The sequence below is a fragment of the Trachinotus anak genome, unplaced genomic scaffold (assembly GCF_046630095.1).
Source record: "Trachinotus anak isolate AG129_WGS33_773 ecotype Australia unplaced genomic scaffold, CSIRO_AGI_Tana_v1 ptg000018l, whole genome shotgun sequence".
NCBI classification, from domain to species: Eukaryota; Metazoa; Chordata; class Actinopteri; order Carangiformes; family Carangidae; genus Trachinotus; species Trachinotus anak.
In genome coordinates, this window is record NW_027273869.1 from 14,888,954 (window position 1) to 14,910,663 (window position 21,710).

Below are 21,710 nucleotides of genomic sequence, written 5' to 3' on the forward strand. Positions count from 1 at the left end.
AGAACAAATGTCGTTATTAAACTAATAACCTACAACGGCTTTTCCATTGCTTAGGTATTAAACCTATTTAACTACTTTTTTTTTTTATAAAAAAATTAAAAGAAATGTTGCATTCAAGTGCTCTCGGAAATCTAAGTATAAACTCCCTAGTTTTAGGATAGGCTACAGGAGTAAGTAGCCTACTTAAGACCTACCTGTTACACTGACAGTGACTATTATGGGCTGTCATAGTCACAGTTTCTTACTTTATTTTATTTTATTTTGAACTTGAATGCAGAAGGGCCGTGATTTAGCCAGTTGTAGTGCAGTTGCAACACTTGGGGGCAGACTCACACAGCTTCAACACAACCTACAGTAACAGGACATAAAGTAAATTCCTAATTAAAAATTTGGCCTGTTTCATGTAAGGAAAGCATTTTAAAATGTTATTTCTTGTGTGTGTTCAGATGTAAGTCACAGCTCAGGTCAAATTATCTGGACAAATAACAATTAACTAAAAATATCAATGAAACCTGATTCTAGTAGGTGTAGTCACATGTCAGTAACTACTTAATGTGAGTCATTTCCCTCCAGAAAATTTCACATCCTGCATGAAAATTTGAAAGACACTATCTCCACCTGAAGCTGTTTTTGGTGAACTTACAACTTTGTGTGGCCCTTTACTATTTTCACTTCCATTCTCACTAATAACACTGACTGGCAGCAGTTCACACCATAGATTTTTTTTCATTCTGTGCTACGAGCTCTTATTGTTGCAAAACCTTTAATTATTGTGTAGTCCAAACCACTCAAAACTGAGTGAAAACCTAAAATTTATACATCAAATTCTAATCTAGACTTTAAGCAAACAGCTTCCACCCAGATCTCAATTAAACCTACAAATATCAAAGCTTTAAAAGTGGTAGTGTTTTAATATATATTAATATAATATAATCTAACTCTTTCTCCCATGAAGAGAAGCATTGTGTTGTTTTAAAGATCAGCATTTAATTGTGTGTGTTTCAAAATGTTACAGTATGTCATTATTTCATCTGACTGGTATGAACCTGAGCTTCACATTAACTTTCAGAAGTTGTGACGACCAAAAGAGTGGTCAGACTGACAGGATGTTCTTTCATGAGCGTTTGTTTAAAATGCAAAATCAGTAATTAATGATAACCCATTTATTCTTAAGTGTTTCACAGACAAAAGAAAAAGAAACAGTGTTTATCATTTGCTGGATTGAAATTAAAATTAACTTAGTCCAAATAAGCAGTAAACAAAAGTCTTAATATAAGTTTTAAAAAAAAAACAGTCCCACTGTCTGTTTTTTCTAGACACGTAAATGAGTAAATAATTAATGTTTGATCGGTCCCTGATCTAAACCACCAACACTTTAATTACATTTCATTTTTCTATACAGCCCTTTTAAACAGTTATTTACAGCTGAAGTACGTGTGTGAGATGTGAAGAACATTAATTTAAAAGAAGGTGATAACAGAGTAAAGTGATCCAACAAGAGTGTAGATAGTGGACAGTTTAACCTTTTCAACTTAAGATCAATAAATTATGCTACATCAGAGTAGTCTATAATGGGATGGATATCGTTTTCAAACAGCAGTCTTCCTCCTCTGGAATGAATCCACACTGTGGGTACATTGCACATTAAGGCAACTTCATCTGCCATAAAAACTAAACAGCAACCTAAACCTGTGCACCAGAAGCATGGACAGGGAATCTCACTGGATATGAAAGAGGAAGACCCGCATCCAGCCGACACACGATACAGGTACATATGTACAAATCATGTGATTTATAGAAGAGGAAAGTAAAAGGAAATGAAAACACACAATAGGAATGTATAAGAACAGAAATTGCACTGTGCTCCGTTTTTGAAACAAGTAGAGGAGGAAGAGACTGGACTATAACAGCACGTCCTGAACCTCAAGCCATCTTAAAAGAAAAGTTCAACATTTTGGGAAATAAACTCATTCCCTTTCTGGTGAGAGATAGATGAGGAGACCCACACCACACTCTGTTTGTCTATTAAATATGAGGCTACAGTTAGCTTAGCACAAAGATGGAAAACCACTGGTGGAAGGAGTACACAGCTCATTTAAAAGTACACAAGTATTACCAGCAGAATGTACTGCAAGTATCAAAAGTAAAAGTATCCATTCTCCTGCGACTGATATCTGATGATATCTGACATTATTAGATGGCTAATACCGATGCATCAGTGTTAAAGTAGCATTTTACTGTTGCAGCTGCTCCAGATGGAGCTGGTTTTAACTACTTTATATACAGTCAGTTAGTTTAGTCCAGTGGTTCCCTACGTAGGGGTCTGGCCTCTCCAAAGGGTCAAAAGACAATTTTGAGGGGTCCTGACATAATTAATGGGAGGGGCCAGGAAAAAACTGATAAGACTGAAAAGTTCTGATATACAAATCTGATCTTTGCTGTTCTCAGTGAAATTGTGGTTAATGTTCCTGTTTGGGCCTCAAACTGTTTTTTACATGAAACCATCAGGAAAATCTCTCAACAACAGACATCTGAAAAATATGACAGAAGAACCCTTCTCTTTTGCAAAGAAAAGTTTGGAACAACTGGTTTAATCTCAGAAAATAATGTCTTTTTATAGGTTTTTCATTTAAAATCTCAGTCTTTGATGCAACGTCTAGCTAAAGCTGATAGCTGAATGTTTACAATATTTACCTCTGAGAGGCTGAGAAGTATAAAATGGCATAAAATAGAAATACTAAGTAAACAACATGTATCTCCAGTGCTTGAGTAAATGAACTTAGTTACTTTCCACCACTGGGGGGAAACGGCCAGGCTGGTGAATTGTTGTTTTACACTTTGGTTCTTGTACAGATCACACAAATTAGACATTAAGTGCTAATTAGTGAGATTCAGACATGCTTTTCTGTTTCCATTTCACTGAGCCAGGTAAACCATTTCCCCTGTTTCCAATCTTTGTGCTAAGCTAAGTAAGCTAGCCTTATATTTAACAGACAGACAGAGGTATCAGTTTCATCTGTCCAACAGTAACACGGTTATACTCTCATTTTGGACATTTCCTAAAAACATCCAAATTTTACTTTAAAGTAAAGCAAAGCAACCCTTTTATATCCGAATCTAAAGGCACATGAAGAGCACCATCTACCAAAATATTTGATTATGAATCATCTTTTTCTGTCTTTTTTTCCCTTAAAACACAGGAAAAAGCAAAGGAGGAAAATTAAAAGTTTGTCCCTTATGTCCTCTCTGCTTGGAAAAACCTGTCATACACACTCAAAGTCATACAAGACGAAAATGATTAAAATTAATGACAACAGCTCCCTACATAAATCTATATACTTTGGCTAACAGTTTAAGTCACATAAAGTGCAAAGTGTGTGTGTGTGTGTAATTTATTATGTGTAACAATATAAAACATATTGATGGCTTGGGTTAGGTCTGTGTCACATTTCCATTTTCTTTCCCCTCCTCTCTTTCTAATGTCTCTTATCTGGCAGCTTTGTCAAAGGGAGCTCGTTTCAGAGGTATCCGCCCAGACACAGCAGCAGCAGGACGTGCACAGTGAGCAGATAGAGGCTGAGCAGCAGAGGGGTGCGCTGGCGAGAGCAGAACGCCACTCGGAGCATCCGCATCAAACCCGGGCCACCTCTCCGAATCTGCACGAGAAGAAAAACAAGGTCGCAGGAAACATTCAGCTCACGAGTCTTTATTATTACAGTTATTAAAGATGACAAATAAGCCGGTGCAGGACATTAGAGGAAGCTTACCCGAGTGACAGCTCCTTCCGGCGGCTCGATAAAAACAGCAGTCTCTGAGTGATCCCCTTCTTGTGCAAAGTGCCATTTAGCCTGACTGTGACTGATAATGAAAATAAAAACGGATGTTCACTGTCAGATTCTGTTGATTAAACAAATTCATCAGAGATATAAAGGGACAAGATGAATTATAGTCAAGAAAAAGCATCTGACAGCACAGTTTCCCAACTGTTTCCACCAAATATGATCTTTAGTCTCAACAACATATGATTAGAAACATTTAATCAAGGCCAATTTAATAATCAATATCTCTAATAACATTAATATGAAGAAGAAGAACATAATACAATGTGGAACACAAACTAACTGGAGCCTAAAATCATCGCTAGTAGTCTTGTCATGTATACTGTGTATTTATGGAGTTTATTGTACCATTTGTGATTTTTGTTATAAATGATGTATTAAATATTCTAGTTTTACTTGGTTACTAACAAACCACTGACATATCATCACCTTTCAAGTTGTAGTTATTTATTATGCACACCCAGCAGACATGGAACAACATTAGGATTCGTGTTTGTGTCCAGCTGACAAATCTAAGTCCTTTATTCATTCTCATTTTAGCTCAAACAAACAACTCCTGAGGGAAATATCAGGCTCCTTAGCTGCTAAATGCTCCTCTTTCTTCCCCAGCGAGTTGAGAGAGCAGGCAGTGTATAGAGGGTTCATCTGAGCTTTTTTTGCTAAAAACAGCTGCCTGGAAACAGCTTTGATGAGGGAGGTGCGACCGAACCAAAATAGTAAAAGTAAAGTGGGCTAGAAACCAAAATTAAGAGCTGAATGTCACTTAAAAGCTCTATAGAGCTGAGTGGGACTGTAGTCTCTGTGGGTTTTGTCACAACTATCACATTACACACAGTCATTTAATCCATTGTTAATATAAAAAATACTGCATATAGCAGGTTTGTGTTCCCTGCATGGGAACAATAAAGTTTTATCTTGTGTCATATTTCATACCGTTTGAGTCTGTCCTGTGTGGCCACCAGCTGTTCCTCAGCAGCCATCCTCTGCTGCGTCTCTTCATCTAACCTGATGCAAAGGAGGTAAAGATAAGTAAATAATCTGCAAGCCACGTCCTGCCAGTTTAAAAACCCTGCTGATGTTTGATCTACATCGTACCTCCGCTGTAACTCTTTGACCTCAGCTATGTAGGTGTGGCTGTCTAGCAGGCTGCTCCGCTCCTGTGGGGCTCCAGGAGGACTGTCCACCTTCTCTGTGCCCTGTGGGAAGATGACGACATTGTGGATATAATTCATGTTAAATGCAACATCCTTATTTCCTTGTCTCACTGATTTTATAGTTTTTATGATGTCTTCAGCAAACCAAAGTTCTGGGTCAAACCAAAATACTTCTAACAGCACTTCAGAGCCAATTATTCATGCACAATATGCAACATGGCCTGAAACTGTAAACGAAAGAATAACACAAATGCTGAAAGCAGTGGTTCCCAACCTAGGGGTCAGAACTCCCCAAAAGAAGATAAATATGAAGAGTCTCTGGAGTAAATTTAGATTTACGGGATATAAGGAAAGCCTTGGTGAAATACCAGGTACTTCTTCCCTCTTCTGGCCTCTAAAAATCATAAAAATTAAATTAAGATGGAAAACTCCTCTTTGCTTCAACTGCTCATAACTCATGTCCAAAGGCTGCAACAAGCTCTCATATAAAGAGGTAAACAGTTTAGGAATAACTAGCAATGTCACTATCAACACCATCTATTCTTTTCCTTTAAGCAAATGATTGCCCCCCACCTCTCTCTGATAGTGTTCCTGCTGAAGTTTGGGCTTGTGAGTGCGAGCTTCCTCCAGCATAGCGGAGAGTTGTCGCACATGATGGTCCCTCTCTGAGAGCGTGGCCAGGGTCTGCTGCTTCAGCTGCTCTGCTTGAGCCATCCAGTCGATACGCTCCAGCCTGAAACAAAACACAAGACAGGCAGTAAATCCAAGGCTCCTTTGGTCATTTTGCTTTGTTGAAGCCAGAGTAAAATGACAAAATGTCCGCAGTGTGACTCACCTGAGTGTCTCTATTTCCTGCTTGCCCATTTGCACCACGTTCTCCAGCTGCGTTATGACACCCAGCATGTCTTCGTTCTTCTTCTTCTCCTCAAACAGCTCCTGGCTGACTTTAATCAGCTCTCCTGCTCCCAGCCGAGCCAGCTCCGACTTCTGCTTCTTGAGCTCAGACGTTTGTGCCTGAAGCTGCTCCAGCTGCACAAAAAGAAGGAAATACAAAATATATCTTGTAATAGAGATCTATGAAAATTCAGGACTAGAACCAGACATATTTCTATCTATGATTTTTGTAAGAACACTGGTAATATCTGTGTTTAGGACTAAAATATCTCCATTTATTGTCAGATCCCTCACTCACCAGCCTCTCTCTGTCATTTTGAAGGGCTTGTAGTGCGTTTTTCAGGCCCCACACTTCTCCAGTGGAGCCTCTGGGGCTGCTGTGAGCTGTGTGGCCACCTGCCTTGCTCATCTCTTCCAGCTTCAGGCTCAGTTCCTGCGCTTTGTTTTCAGCCTCATCCCTGCTCTCCTGGAGGGAGGCCATGGCTTTAGCAAATGACTGGTTCTCTGCTCTCAGCTGCGCACTCGCTTCTTTCTCCTCTAGCAGCTTCTGCTCCACGGCCAGCAGGTCTCGGGCCAGCTCCGCCACCCTCTCCTGAGCACTCTCAGACTCTGTCCGCATCACGCCTCCCTCCCATCGCAGCTCAGCTAGCTCTTTGCTCTTGCTGTCCTGCTCCTGTCTCTCCCTTGATAAGCTGTCCTCTAAAGCCTCCACTTGCTCTCTTGCTGCCTGCAGCTGCTCCCTCAGCTTCTCCACCTCTGCACCAGGAGCATCTGTCACCTGTGATGTCATTTGACTGTCAGCAGCCTGACTAAGAGTCTCCCTCTCCACTCTCACTGCTTCTACTTCTGTCTCTCTGGCTCTGCTGATACTCTTTAACTGACTTTCCAATTCCTCACGTTCCCTCTCTAGAGAGGTGATTTGCTTTCTCTGTCCTGCCAGAAGCTGTTTGTGTTGGGAGTCCTTCATGCTCAGGACCTGGTTAAGTTCATCACGATAGCCGTGAAGCTGAGCAGACAGCTTGGCCTTTTCAGCGTACAGGTCGTCTCTCTGGACCAGTAGAGAGCGCAGCTCTTCCTTCAGGCTGTTGTTCTCCCCCGCCGCCTCTTGGATCAGACCATCCTTCTCCATCATCACCTGGCATGAGATAACATAAATATTATATTGGCCACTAAAAAACAAGTAATTCACACTTTAAAGCCAGTCATATTTTTTGTACATTACCTGCAGGTGTTTCTCCTCCAGCTGTTTGTACATGTTAAGGACTCTGTCTCTGTCATCCTGCAGGGAGCTCATGGCCTTCATGAAAGAGTCCAGTTTGGTTTTTCGGTTGTTGCTCTCTTCCTCTGCTTTTCGCAGTTTTTCTTCCAGATCCCGCACTTCTCCTCTTCTCTGCTCCAGCTCCCCCTCAGCTTCTTGTGCCCGGCTGTCAGCCTCCTTTCTGGCCTCATCAGCAGCCTGGGAAATAAAACACGTGAATGGTGAAGAATATAGCTGCTATTTGCTCTCTAATTACACATAGATGAAAAGGAAAAACAATACATAGTATGTGCTGTAAATTAACAAGTGTTAATACCTGAGCGACAGCGTGCTCCTTCTCCCCCAGCATTTCCACTTCTCTCCTTTCCTTCTCATGTAACTCAGTCTGCAGACTCTCCGTCAGGGCCTTGGAGGACCTCAGGTCTGTCTCCAGCTGCTCCACGTTCAGACACAGCCGTCTCTCCTCTGCCTCCCGCTCCCTCAGCTCAGTCCTGGCCTGGTCGACTTCACCCTGCAGCCGACCTACAGCCTCCTCCAGAGCCTGGACTCTGTGACGAACACCCTCCAGCTCATCTGTAAGCGCACAGACTTCTTTCTGTGCAGACTGCAACTCAGCTATGGTTTCTTGGAGCTTGCTCCTCTCCTCCTTGAGGGCAGCTTGACTTTCTGCGACTTTCTTTTCCTCTTCTTCCAGTCTCAGCTGCCAGTCTTTGTCTGCTTTCTCTAGTCTGAAAAAAAAACAAACAATCTTGTGAGTTTTGAGCTAAAAAGCTGAGACAGTGAAATAAGACACATACAGAAAGAAGGTTTTTACCTGTCCACAGAAAGCTCAAGTTCCTCTTTCAGTGCAGTTTCCTTCTGAAGCTGTTCTGCCACCTCCTTGGCCCGTGTTTCAGCCTCCCGGACTTCAGCCTCCTTACCCTGCAGAGCATCATTAAAGCGAGTCTCCCACTGGCGAGCCTCGTCCAAAACTCTGTCCCGGTCATCTTGCAGTGAGGACATGCAGCGTGAGAAGGCAGCTAACCTGGCCAGAGACTCATCTAGGCGGGCTTGCATCTCCTGGGCTCGCCTCTCAGCTCCCTCTGCCATCTCTCTGGCCTCCAGGGTGGCCTCCTCTTCCTTTTCCCGCTCTCTGTAGGCCTCCTCCAGCCTCAGCTCCATCTCCTTCAGTTCAGCTCCCAGCCTGAATCTCACAGAGTCCAGGGTCTGCTCTGCCTCAGCTTTCATCGAGGCCTCTTTCTGCTGGACACTCTGCTCTAAGGTTGTTTTCTCAGCTAAGGCCTCACTTAAAAGTTTCTGGACCTCATCCAGTTGAGATTTACAGCTGACCAGCTCTGCCTCAGTCCTTTTCAGGTCCTCTAGAGTTTTGGAAGTCTGCAGCTGGGATTGTTCTAGTTTTTTGTTGAGCTCATCGTGGCCTAGCTGCAGCGCCTTAGCTTCCCTCCCCAACTCACTGATCCTCTCCTGGTACTGGATGCTGTCCTTCTGCAGCTGCCGCACCTCCAGCTGCTTCTCCCTCAGCAGCTCCTCCAGCTGCCGCGCTCTGCTCTGGCTGCCTTCTTTGACCCTCTGAGCAGACCTCAGCTGCTGCTCCAGCTCCCTCTGCTTTCCAGACTCTGCTTCAGCCTCAGCTCGTTCTCTCTGGGCTTGCCTCATGTCCTCTTCCAGTCTGGACGCCCGGTCCCTCTCGCTCTGAGCCTCGGCCTCGAGTTCAGCTCGCTCCCTCTCCAACCTCTCCACCTGCCGCTGCACCTCAGCCAGGTGCTCCCGGTTGTCTGCCGTCTCTTGCTGGTAACCGGCGATGCTCCCATTGAGCTGGGCCAGCTGGTTCATCAGACGTTCCTCCAGGTTATCTTTCTCAGATTCAAGGCCTTTGAGGAGTTCTTTGAACTGAGTTTCCCTCTTCGAACCCTCTTCGATCAGGCTCTTCTCTCTCTCTTTGCTCTCTTGCAGGCACTTCTCCAGAGAGGCCAGCTTCTCTTTACTTTCCTGCAGGTCTTGCTCAAGAGAGGCCAGCGCATCTTTGAGCTCAGCCTCCCGTTCCTGCCACAGTCCTCTCTCTGTGTTAACAGCTGCCTCCATCTCTTTCATTTTATCCTCTAATAAACTTTGAGCACTTTCAGTCATTTCTTCTTTTTCTTTCTCCTCTGTGGGCTGCAAATGTGTTTCTGGTGCAGACACTGCAACTATTTGGTCGTTTGGAATCTCTTCTTGAGTGAAGGGTTTTTCTTTGTCCTCATATTGACTCTCGACAGGTTCTGCTTTGGTCATGATTATGCCAGATTTCTTGGCAGCGACAACCTCTTCCACAACAGCTGCAGAACCAAGTGGAGCCGCTTGAATTTCACTCTCCTCTTTCTCTCCCATTTGGGCAAGTTGTTCCCTCAGTTGTTCAATCTGCTGCCCTAAAGAGTCTCTCTCTGCCGCTGTAGCGTCCAGCTCAGCTTTCAAAGCCCCCAGCTCTTCTTGAAGTCTTTCAGCCTCAGCTTTGAGAGTCTTGTCCTCTCGTTTCACTCCAGACTTCTCCTGCATCTCTCTCAGTCTCTCATTCTCCTCCTCTAACTCCATTATCTTCTGCTGCTTTGTTTTGGCAAATTTTCTCATCTTGTCTTTCACTGAATCCACCTCTTTCTGCGCCTCCTCCGCCTGCCTCTCCGCCTCTTGGCGTGCAGCCTCATGCGTCCTCACTCTGGCCGCTAACTCCTGCCTCTCCTGTCGGGCAGCTTCCAGGACTCGCCTCACTCGCTCTGCCTCATCGCTCACGTTTTCGTAGGACTTGAGCAAAGTCTCGTACTCATCCTTCATGCCTTGAACCTTTTCCTCCCACTCTCTGCTCACCCTGGCGGCCTCTTCTTTTGCCAACTCCACTTCCCTCTTACAAGCATCTTTCTCATTCAGTATCCCCTCCATGGCCAGTTTGAGGCTCTCACAGGATGACCCAAGGCTTTGGTTCTCCACTAACATTCGATCCACCTCATCGATCAGTTTAAGTCTTTCTGCTCGCAGCTTCTCCAGCTCGTCTTCTGCTGACTCCATTTTCTGCTGAAGCTCAGCGACGAGCTTCTCAGCTGAGGCTAGTTGCTCCTTCTGGGTCTTGTTTTCTTTGAGGGCCTCTTTGCGGGAGATCAGCGCAGCCTGAAGCTTCCGCTGAAGCTGCTGAATCTTTGCCTCGCCGTCTTTCTCTTCCTCTTGCTTCTGTGGAACCTCAACCTCTAACCTCTGGGCTTTTTCCTGCTCAACCTTTAATTCTTCCTGTAAAGAAGCTATTAATTTATCCTTCTGAGACACCGTATCCTGCATTGAGTGTATGAGAGAGGTCTGCTCACTGAGCTGCTGACTGAGCTCCATTATCTCCTGGTTTTTGTCATCGAGGAACTGCTTGAAGTCTTTGACCTCAGCCTGTAGAGTTTCAATGGAGGATGAGGAATCTGCAGATGCTGCCATCTCTGCTTTTAGTGTTTCTGCATAAGACTCAGCTTGGTGATACTTTTCTCTAAGGTCATTAATTTCCTCTGAGAGAGCATCAATCTGTTTTTCCTTTTCTCTCAGTGCTTGTAGCTCTTTGCCCAAATCCAGAACTTCAGCCTCCTTCAGTGACAGACTGGCCTGAGTTTCCTGCAGCTGCTTCTCCAGCTCCGTGTTCGCCTCCCGCACGGTCTGGATCTCCCCTCTGAGAGCTTTCAGAGATTCCTCCAGTTGAGCAGAGCGGATGTCAGACGGCTGAACCGGATCACTTGTTTGTGGTTGTGATGAATCTGGCTCAGATGTGGCAAAGTCCACCCAGTCCTCCTGGACCCAATCACCTACTGCTGCTTGCTTCTCCAAATGTTCAGCTGCTTGTTTGTTCTCTTGATGAGACAGCTCCTCTCTCTCAGTGCTCACTTTTTCTTCCAACTCTCTCAGCTTATTAAGAAGGACTTCTCTTTCCCCGCTCTGCTCCTCAAAGCGCTCCATCAGCTCGCTGTATTCTTCCTTCTGCTGCTTCAGCTGCTCGCGGTGGTGTCGGTCTTTCTCTTTTGCTTTGCGGATGGTTTCTTTGCGAGACTCTTGAGCCTCCTGAACCTTCCTCTGAAGTGTTTCACACTCTGCTTCGAGAGTGGCCACTTGGGACTGTAACGCAGTTGTTTCAGAAGAAACGTCCGATGTGTTTTCGGCTTCTTCGCTGAGCTTTCTATTCAGGGCAAGCGTCTCAGCAATGACTTGATCCTGTTGGCTAATTTTCTGCTCCAGAGTTTCAACCGTCTCCTCTTTGGATCTTAAAGCTTGCTCCAGCTCCAGGACTTTAGCCTCCATTTCTTGAATCTCATGTCCTCCATTTTTTTCTACCTCTGGAACATTTGCAGGAGTTTCTCCCTTTGCTAATTCATCTTGCTCTTTCCATTTTTTTCCTTCTGCCTCAAAATCAGCAACCTTCTTCATGAGCTCTTTGCGCTGCACGAGCGCAGCCTGAAGCTTCTTCTTTGTGTTTGTCAGTTGTGTTTCCAGCACTCCTTTCTCCTTTCGTAAACTACTAAGTTCATCATCCACCTGAGCAGCTGAGTCTTCAAAGCTTGCTTCCTTTTTCTCATCTCTCACTTTCTCAAGTTCCACTACCTGCTCCTTCAGTTTATTGACTTCACGGTCGATCTGGACCTTCTCTTCTTCTACTTGAAGGAGTTTCGCAGACATGCTGTCATTGAGGTCCACCATCTCTTGCTCTTTCTGGCTGAGACGAAGCTGTAGCTCACTGATCTCTGAATCCTTCTTTGACAAAGACTCATTATTTAGATCTGAAGTCTGGGAATACTCCAACATGCTGTTCTCCATATCTTGCAGCTTCCTTTCCAGCTCTGAGGAGAGAAGTTCTCTGTCCTCCAGCTGAGCACTCAGCATCCTGGCCTGACCCTCCTGCTCAGAGAGAGCTCGGTGGGTTGTTTCCAAGTTGCTCTGCAGGTTCTGGATTTTCTGCTCCTTGGCTTTACTTTCAGTGCTCAAAATGTCGATCTGTTCTTCTAGGAGCTGCACTTCAACACTGTGCTTCTCCACCACTGAGCTGCTTTGCTGGGAAACCTCGTCCAATTCCACTCTGATTGACTTAAGCTCCTCTGCAAAGTTACTGGCCTGGGACTCTGCCTCCTCTTTAGCAGCAGTGAGAGACTGTGTTTCTTCTTCCAGACTTTTGATTTTCTCCTGTGACTCTGCAGCTGCCTCTCTGAGCCGCTGTAGCTCAGCCAAAAGTTCACTGTACCTCTTCTGGAGCTCCTCGGCTAAGGCCTGAGCAAACACCTGGCCAGAGGGCATGTTAGCGTCTGTGGAGGAAGAGCTCTGCTGGGTTACATGAACCTGAACTGTCTCTCGGATGATGACAGAAGAGGACTCAACTTGGACTGTGGAGGTTTCCTGCTCCATGCTCGTCGCCTCCCATGACTGCATCTGCAGCTGGCCAAAGTCCTGCAGGATGGAGGGCCACTCCTGGCCTCCATCTTGATTCACAGCTTCCAGGAGGGTCCAGCTGCTGTGGGCCACCTCTGAATCACTACTGGCAACCATTTCGTCCGAGGAGGTCCCTTTGGATTCTTCTGGGGACTCACACTGGTGTCCAATAAGCTCTGGACTGCTCTCATTATCAGCAGAAATGGAAAGGGCCGAGGTGTCCTCAGCCACTAAGGTGGTCTCTTCTTCTTGTGTGTCCTCTATTAGGTCAGGAAGAGCTGCAGAGTCATGGGGGGCTGTTCTAGCATCCTGATCCTGGTTTGGAGTCTGATCATGTGTTTCACTTGATGTGACCTCACTGGAGCTCTGATCTTTAGCCAATCTGAGGGATTCTCTCAAGGCCACCAGCTCATTGTCTTTTTCTAATAGCTGCTGCTCCAGTGCCAGTATGTGTGCTGAGGAAGAGACAATAATGAAACAGTTTTTACTGTACATATAAAAAATATATCGTTTTAACATATAATTTACAGAACCAGTGGCAAATCTGAAGAAACTAATCTCAAGAATGAAATCTCAGAGCCATCTGTTCTGGCCAGTGAATTATTATCTCAGTCTAAGAACAAACACATCAATAACTGGTGCGTTCTGCTAGTGGGATATATTAGTGTTCAAAGTTCAGATGGTTAACATAGTCTGTCAAACAGAGAATCAATACTCAACCAGGCAAAATCTCTCCTGGAAACAGACCCAGAGTGATTTTAAGAGATTGAGTTGAAATTTCTATCCTGCAAATATTAGTATAATTATCAAAATAATGCTCATTTTACCTTCATTACATTATTAAATAATTCTAATGACAATTATTTTTATGTAAAAGCTGCAATACTACCAAATAAAAGCACCAAAGGCAAAAATACTCATCATGCAGATTGCATTTCAGAATAATACACATATACCATATAACTGGATTATAATTTTTGATGCAACAGTGTGTAGGGATTAATGTTGCAGCCAACAGCGGTGGAGCTCATTCTAATTTCTTAAACAGCTGAATAGTTTAATCTATAGCGAAGCATCATAGTGCTGCAACTTTCATTACAGATTAACCTGCTCATCCTTTTACCTAATGACCGATTATTGGTCCAAGCCAAGAAGATCTTCAGTGTCATGTTTTGTCTGACTCTCAGTCCAAATTCAGAATGATTCATTTTTATAATGATATAAAAACCACAAATGAATATTTGTTTGTCTGTACATTTGTTTTGGAGCTGCATGAAGGTCTTTACTGTGTGTGTGAGGACACTGATGTTTGATTCTGTTCCCATATAACGTGTGAATCTTATTGTTTGTACCTTTTTCAGCTTCAGTTGAATCCTGTGCTGGCAGTTCAGTCACATCCTCTCTTTCAGTCAACTGAAAGAAAGAAACAAAACTGTGACCATCCTCTGAAAATAGACACGACTGAAAGCTGTTGTGATTTACTAGAGAAGAATCATGTGCAAGAAGAAGAGGGAAACAATTGTTTTCAAAAGCTGTATACAGCCTGAACGACTGCTGTTTTAATTTAAATCTATATCAGCAGCAGCATATACGGCTGCAGTGTGAGGTGAAGGTCGGCTCAGACAGTCAGTCATAACAGTGGATCACTGCAGAGGGGATTAGACTCACTTCCTCACAACGAGTCACAGCGCTGTCTGTCTACTGTGTGACCCAGCTTCTGTCCTGTCTGAGACTGACCGGGATCACCTGTCCAGACATCGGCTGTGACCCTGAACCAGGTGGATATGACCAGTCACACTGCCCTGCTCTCTAAATAAAAGGTGACTCTGCAAATTGTGTTTTAATATATAAGAAAAATTTGAGATGACATAGCTGTTTTGACTTTGAAGAGAAAGTATTAAGTGCTGCTTTTACTTTTTATACCTCAGCTTAAACTAAGCTTCCAGCCCCACATCTTCCACTTCAACACCTTTTTAATCATATAAACAGAGACACAGCATAAGAGAAACTCACTACAAAGGCACAGAGAAACTTTGAAGTTTAAGCTTTGCAGAGACGATAAAGCTTTTCAAGTATCATGGAGCTTATTTAAGACTGCCTTTTGAAGTTTATAACTCATGTGAAACAAGGTGCTTACAGCTGAGGTTAAGCAAGTAATAATTGCCAAAACTGAAGCACTTTGTGTTTAAGGACACTAATATAGAATCTATAACTGGACATTATATCTGGATAAGGAAAAATGCATGTTAATGCAAGTTGTAAATGGATCCAGAACGCCAGATTAATTTGCGTATTGAGATGTGATCACAATGGAGGCAGAATGGAGAACATGTGAAAGCTTATTAACACCAGGTGCAAATGCAAAAGCCTGTGGATCAGATGTAACAATTTCATTTCTTTATTTAGCATGAAGATAAGACAGATAATCCAGATCATGGATCCAGTCACTGATTGTGTGTAAACTGACCGTTACAATTTGCTGCTCCAACAGCTGGATCTTGGCAGCAGCCTCCTCCTGGTCTGTGGTTTTTCTGTCAAGTTGTTCTGAAAATCAGACCATCATATTAAAACATCAGTACCTTGATGGAAAGCTTAAGTTTTGACATCACCACATTGAAGCCCACAAACAACCAGAGAAATGCTTTTACCCTGAAGGGTTTCCATGGTGTGGGTGAGCTCTGCACAACGTTCCTCACTCTCACTCTGTTTGTCTTTCAGCCTCGTCAGCTCAGTCTCAATCGACTGCACAGTGTCCAGGAGCAGGGACGGGTCGGCGGGGACGGAGCTTTCCTCTGCTGCTTGCACATCATCTAGAGCCAGAGCTTGCAAATGTCTCCAAACTTCAACCAGAGTCTCACTCTTCTTCTTGGCATCTTCCTGCTCCTCTTTAAGCAAAGTCAGCTCTCCTTCTAATCTATCAACTTCCGACTTCTCCCTCTCTGAGGCATCCTCGGTGGCATGAACGGCTGCCTCTCTCATAGATGCAAGTTCACTTTCAAGCCGAGCTATCTCTGTCCTGTCTCTCTCTGAAGCATCATGGCTCGCTTGGACGGCTGCGAGCTCGGCCTCTCTCGTCAGAGCCAGTTCTCTCTCCAGTCTGGCAACTTCCATCTTCTCTTTCTCCAGAGCCTCCTGACTAACATGCTCAGCCTCTCTCAGGGAGACCAGCTCGCTCTCCTGCCTCGCCACCACCTCCGCTCTCTCTCCCTCCAGAGCCTCCAGGCTGGTTCGGAGAGCTGCAAGCTCTACATCGGTTCTGCTGGTCTGCTCGGCCCACTGCTGCCTCTCCTCCTCCCTCAGCTTCACGGCCTCGGCCAGCTCCTGCTCCATCTGCCGGAACTGAGCAGTCAGGATCTGAGCACACAGAGGGTGAGGCAGAGAGAGTGAAAAAGAGGATATGAGTGGGTGTGTGTTGTGTGGCTCAGCCAAACAATGCATAATAATGACGTGCCATCGAGATCTGAGGTGCGTTTTGTTTGAACAGTTTTCTTTTCATTGTACAGAGGGAGTTTTCCTTCCAAGTGGAGACTCTGTTAATATCTGGCAACATGTGGATCAACAATCTGTAAAACAACATTCTTTAAGAAGGTGCTAAACTGGCATCTGGTCCAACAGGATCTGCTTTACCTGCTTTTGTTGATCAGCACTGTTCACCTCCTGCTGCAGCATTTCCAGCACCTCGGAGCGAGATTTTAAGGCCTCTTCAAGCTCTTCACAGCGCCTCTGGGCTGCATGGAGGGCCTGGGAAGAATGAAATAACAATGAAACCACATGAGTGTTTAGACTTGTAAATGTATATTTGAAGTGTGGCAGTTATCTACTCTTCCATTGCTTGATAAATTGAAACATTTTTGTGTTGGTCCGCTTGAAATGAACTGAGGCAAATTTCAGTTATTTGACAGACACTGACGTTTAATTTAAGAGTGGGTCATTCCTATCTTTAACCTTGATCATTTTCAAAATAAAAGTGTTCAGTTGTGGTCCATGGGCTATTTTAGGTTTCTCCCCTTTTTCTGTTAAAAGTACTTTTGCCCTAATCGAGGGAGTGTAGTGCTCTGGGGCCTAATTGTGGATTTGACCTATATAAATTAATTTGATTTGATTTTATCGTATTGCCTTACAGGATAATTTTGCAGAACTAGAGAACTTGTACTGTTTCAAACAATCAACAAGAACTCAAATGACCAATAGAAAATTAATCTGCAACAATTTAAATAATGTATTAATAATTTAAGTAATTGTTTAGGTATAAATATCTAAATTTATATAAACTAGTTCCAGCTTTTTTTCAAATGTGTATATAGTACACTGAATATTTGGGATTTTTACTGTTGGTTAGTTAAAATTTTAACATTGGAGTTCTTGAAAATTATGATGCATTTTTTGATCAAATAAATAATCAGTTATTTCTGGTAATAAAAAGTAGATAAATAGATAATGACAATAATTGTTATTAAATGGGTCAACTATAAACGAATAGACCATACATTAAGGGGTCAGTTATATTGACAAACTGCGGGATCTTGTACCTGCTGAAGCTCGCCGTCATTCTGAGACTGCGTTGTGACCCTCATCAGCTCCTCTTCATGTTTTTGGATCTGCTCCTGGAAACGCACGTCCTTCTCACAGACCACGGCCTGCAGCTTCTGCAGCTGAAACCAAAACACAGCAAATCATCCAGATCGCACTTTTTTTCTCAGGGTATTTGAAGTCACTGTTCACAGAGTGGGACTACATGTGATTACAGCTATGTCACCTGTTCAGAATGGACAGATTCCTTCTCTTGAAGAAGCTGTTCGGTGGCCTGGAGTCGTTGTTTCAGCTCCCTGCTGTTGGCCTCCTCCTCACTCAGCTTGTTCTTCAGTTCTTGGAGCTCCTCCTCGACTGCAGCACCAGCTCCTGTGAAAGAGCTGTCAGGGCTCTGCTGTAGACAAAACACATGTTCAAATCAGATAAAACACAAACAGCTTGATTTTTATCATTAGTCTGTGGCTAACAGGCTGCATGTTTTATTCTGCATAAGATCTTTTTTGTTAAAAGCAACTGGAGGGTGATCTGTAAAAATCCTACAAGCACAACACGGACTATTTCTGCCTCAGTCAAACTCACTGTGTCTCCTCCTGATCCCTTCAAATCAGTTATCTGTTTGTTGAGGGAAGCCATCTTAGCTTTGGCCTGCAGTTTGAGTTTGGTGAATCGAGCCTCGGCTTCTTCCTTTTCACTCTGTGGTTATGAAGAAAAAAAAACTAAAGCATTGGTTCTCAGTCACAGAAGATGTTGACACACTTTGGAGCAAAGTGTCTATAGCAAACACACACACACACAGGATTATTTACCTTGAGCTGTGCATCTTTGTTGGCCAGCTCGGTGTCCTTTTGGACAAGCTGCGTGTCTTTGTCTCGAATGAGCTCCTTCAGCTGGACCACCAGTTGTTCCAGGTGAGCCAGCCTCTCCATGGCCTCCTCAGGTACCTCAGACTCCACTGGAGCCTGGCCCTCATCGGCAGGGAGCTGAGGCACCAGCATACCCTACACAAGGACACAAAAAAAGGTCAGTTTATTCATCATGGTTGGTCCTGCTCAGCCGGAAAAACAGCATCATAAGTGCAGTGCATCAGGTTTATTTTCACCTTCAAATGCTTTGACAGAAAGCCTGTGTTAGAAGAGTGACACCAACATGATACATTGAGCTATTGGCTATGCAAATCTTATATATCTCGTATCACATACTCACACATTTTTGCATAAAGATTTTCTGTTCTGCCATGAGATCTCATCTTGTCTTGATTTCAAAGATGAAACGCAAGCAGACATTTCCCAAAATCCCCCTCTTTCAAATTTGACCAGACATACAATCAACATGTAGTTATTTAAAAGCCGGGGACACGGTTGCCAAGACTGTTTGTCATAATTTGTTGTAATTTATGCGCTCCCCTCTCACCTGTGGGTCTCCATCTGGGCCCTCTTCTCCAGAGAGCTCCTGGAGGACTGTGGCCAGACGGCTTAACATAAAGATGGCACTGTGAGAGGAGGAAAAAACCAAGGTTAGAGGCTTCAGCGCAGACTAGAGAAATTTCTGACGCATGAACCATTCCTCTGCTGCACCTGCACAAGCCTTATTCTGTTTATGGTGGAATTGTTAGACCTATTTTTCAAAACCCTTCTGCAGCCGACAACTTTCTCCAGTGTCCTCCATCAATGTTCAGCCTCAGAATATTTTTAGCTGTAGGCATAAATTCACAGTTATTTATAGAAGCATAAGCGCCGCCTACAGTTAAACCTGTCTTATGTTGGAATTGCATGGTGTCTGATGTAGGATATGTACACTTGACCTTTCACAATGTCCTCAACAAGAACAGCTCGAAGTGTTGCCTGACGCTGATGCTGAATGACACGTCCTTCAAAGATGTGAATATACACACAGTCCCAAGGATATTTATCTCTCTTTTGTCTGCATGCAAGCAGCAGCTGGTTACATTAAACCGTTTTATAGATTTGAAATTGACAGTTCCTTATTGACCTTTGAAACAAAACACTACAAAGTCCCTTCAGTACCTTCTGTCTTCCTCTGGAGATGGAGTTTCCCCAGTTGCCATGAAATTGTAGAGGCTGAGATTTTAAAATTTGTTTTGATTTGAGACTGGATTGAGATTGTCAAGGTCAAGAATGTTTTTTTTTTTAATATCAACTTTTAAGACAACATGGATGAGAAATCCTGAAAACTTGAAATGTGAGTGATGACTGGAAGCACAACCGCTTGTGGTGAGATTCAGTCAGTTTAATGGCATTACCAATTCAATCAATCAATTAAAGAATTAGTCAATCAAGAGAAGGATAATGGGCAACTATGTTAATAAGTGAGTATTTTTTATGTAATTTGTCATGCAATAATACCAATATCAATCAATCATGAACATTTTGTTTTATATGGTAATAAAGTGAATATCTTAAGGTTTTTTTGGTGTAATTTTCTATCATCACTTTGGATTCTAAGAAACTGAATCTGAATTTTATAGGCCAAATAATTACTCAGTTAATTGAGAAAATAATATGCAGATTAACCAGTCATTAATATAACCGCTGGATGCAGCTATACAAATATTACATTTATAGCTTTTTGCCCCATGTCGAAAGCAACACATTGTCAGAGACCCCTAACCTCTTTTCTCCACGCCGGGCCGAACAGAGCCGAGTCTTTCCGAACCTGCCGGACACTCCACTGCGGCTGCGTCACTCTTTTTGTGAACAGCAAAGATTATACCTAGCTAACGCGAAAATGGACGGCAAACTTTCCTAACGTCTGGACACCTATACCTTCAAAGCACATTAGACATATTTGAAGATTAAGAAGCGGTGGCGTGAACAGGATGCCTGATGAAAACATCCGCTGCTTGCTCTTGACTGTAGTTTCCACGATACAGTTGAGTTAGCTTAGCTGGCTAACGCAAATAACTCGTAAATAAGGAGAGCTTCTTTAAAACCTGCTTCGCTGAGTTTTTCTGTTCAGTGCATGACAGCTCTGAGGTGCAGCCCTAGGTGTGGTGTGTTTTTTAAAAGAAAGGACCTTTGACTCACCTGTGCGAGTGCTTCCCAGGTAAACGTATCTGGTTTTTATTTGATATTTTTCCTCGGATGGATTGCTGAGCATAGCCACATCACCAAACATTCCCGGAAACAAAACTTCCTCTGCACTGATTGGACAAGCCGGGGTCTGCGTATCTAAGGGACCGTCTGCGAATTTCCAAGCGTCTCCTCCTTTCTAGGGAACATCTGCATAAATATATACAGTTTTTTTTTAAAAAAAACGAAAAATGAGCTCTTGAGCTAAGAATACATATAATTGTGACCCTTCACCATCTGGAACAACACAGAAGGAAGTATAACGATGGCAGGACATGACCAAAGAGTCAACCTGATCATTAACCATGGCAGGCAGCTGGGGAGGAGTCTGCTGCTGCTCGCCCACTACACCACAGTGTTTGTGGCCTTTGTGGGGCGCACCGTGCAGTGGATGGTGGAGGCTGTGAGGTGGACCAGCCTGTTTGCACGCTACACGGTGTCAGCTTTTGACTCCATCTACAGACATCTGCACTGGGGGAAGAGGAAAAGTGTCACTGGTGGGAGCAGGGAGATCTGCCTGAGCTCTAATATGGAGCCACAGTGACTTCATGTTTATTATAACTTTATCTGAGAGTGTTATATTGACAAAAAAAAGCCAATATGTGACAGCAGCAAACAGTAGAGACTGAAGCTGAAGGAGTTAACTTTTGGAAACTGAATATGAAGCATTAACGATGCTTGATGAAGAACGAAAATGAGGCCTTACTGTAGTCTGAAATATTATAGCTCTTTACTTTTTTAAGCTCTTATAACATAGCTATTTGTTACATCATAGTCTTACTAGTGATATATTTGTACATGTTGTTATTTGTACATTTTAAGTTCTGTTATCATCAGGAAAAGCTCTTCCAAAATGTTGGAAACTACGTGTCAGGCTATGTGGTAGATAAAGCCTGTTGCTGCCATTCATCCCTCATACCTGTTGATATGACAGTTATGCAAATGCATCACAGGGTAATGCAAACTAGAGTAAAATATGATGGAAGCATACTGTATACTTACATTATTGCACTAAAGCAGGGGCAGGGTAGAATTTCTGGTGAACATTAGATGAAGAACACGTCATAGAGTCAACAGCCAAATATATTTTTTTTTTACATCTGTATCTGTCAAGCATACACAATATTTAATTTTACTGTAATATTTTTTTTTTTTTTTACAAACACTGGCCAGTTCCTCTTCTACTCAGACATGAATGAATGATGAGCCATCACACCAGCTAGATCACTTACCTGTGGCTTTCTGTGGTTTTCCTGTGTTAAGCTGAAGTTTTACAGCCAGAAGGAGACATGACCACTCCAGCTGAATGTATTTCAGAGGCAACTAGTATCTGACGTTAATCAATCCTGGACTGTCAATGTGAGAAAACACTAAATGAAAAGTGAAATTTCTCTTTAAAGTGGCCACAGCTGCATTTATTAATGAAGTTTTTATTTTTACTTTTGTATTATGGATATATTTTAATTGTTCATGCATTTAGAATGATGTTTAAGAACTGACATGTATATGTATTCTGTTTTTTTATGACTAATAA

At 43.3% G+C, this 21,710-nt stretch overlaps 1 protein-coding gene across 2 annotated transcripts; it reads right to left on the minus strand.

The window, feature by feature from the left end:
- Window positions 1-1,148: 1,148 nt before the first annotated feature.
- On the minus strand, window positions 1,149-20,260 carry golgb1 (golgin B1). 2 transcript variants are annotated; one of them, XM_071502958.1, is made up of 20 exons: window positions 20,132-20,260; window positions 18,498-18,576; window positions 17,894-18,085; window positions 17,667-17,780; window positions 17,314-17,478; window positions 17,087-17,209; window positions 16,185-16,298; window positions 15,206-15,911; window positions 15,025-15,101; window positions 13,910-13,970; window positions 7,960-13,012; window positions 7,462-7,873; window positions 7,110-7,343; window positions 6,186-7,022; window positions 5,829-6,022; window positions 5,567-5,726; window positions 4,935-5,035; window positions 4,773-4,844; window positions 3,768-3,858; window positions 1,149-3,656 (listed from the first exon to the last, which is right to left on the minus strand). In XM_071502958.1, the coding sequence occupies exons 2-20, from the start codon at window positions 18,564-18,566 to the stop codon at window positions 3,519-3,521; spliced, it is 8,913 nt and encodes a 2,970-aa protein (XP_071359059.1). In that variant the 5' UTR covers window positions 18,567-18,576; window positions 20,132-20,260; the 3' UTR covers window positions 1,149-3,518. The 2 variants fall into 2 exon arrangements, with proteins under 2 accessions (XP_071359059.1, XP_071359058.1); XM_071502957.1 differs by having other exon boundaries at window positions 17,314-17,481.
- Between the last annotated feature and the right edge of the window lie 1,450 nt (window positions 20,261-21,710).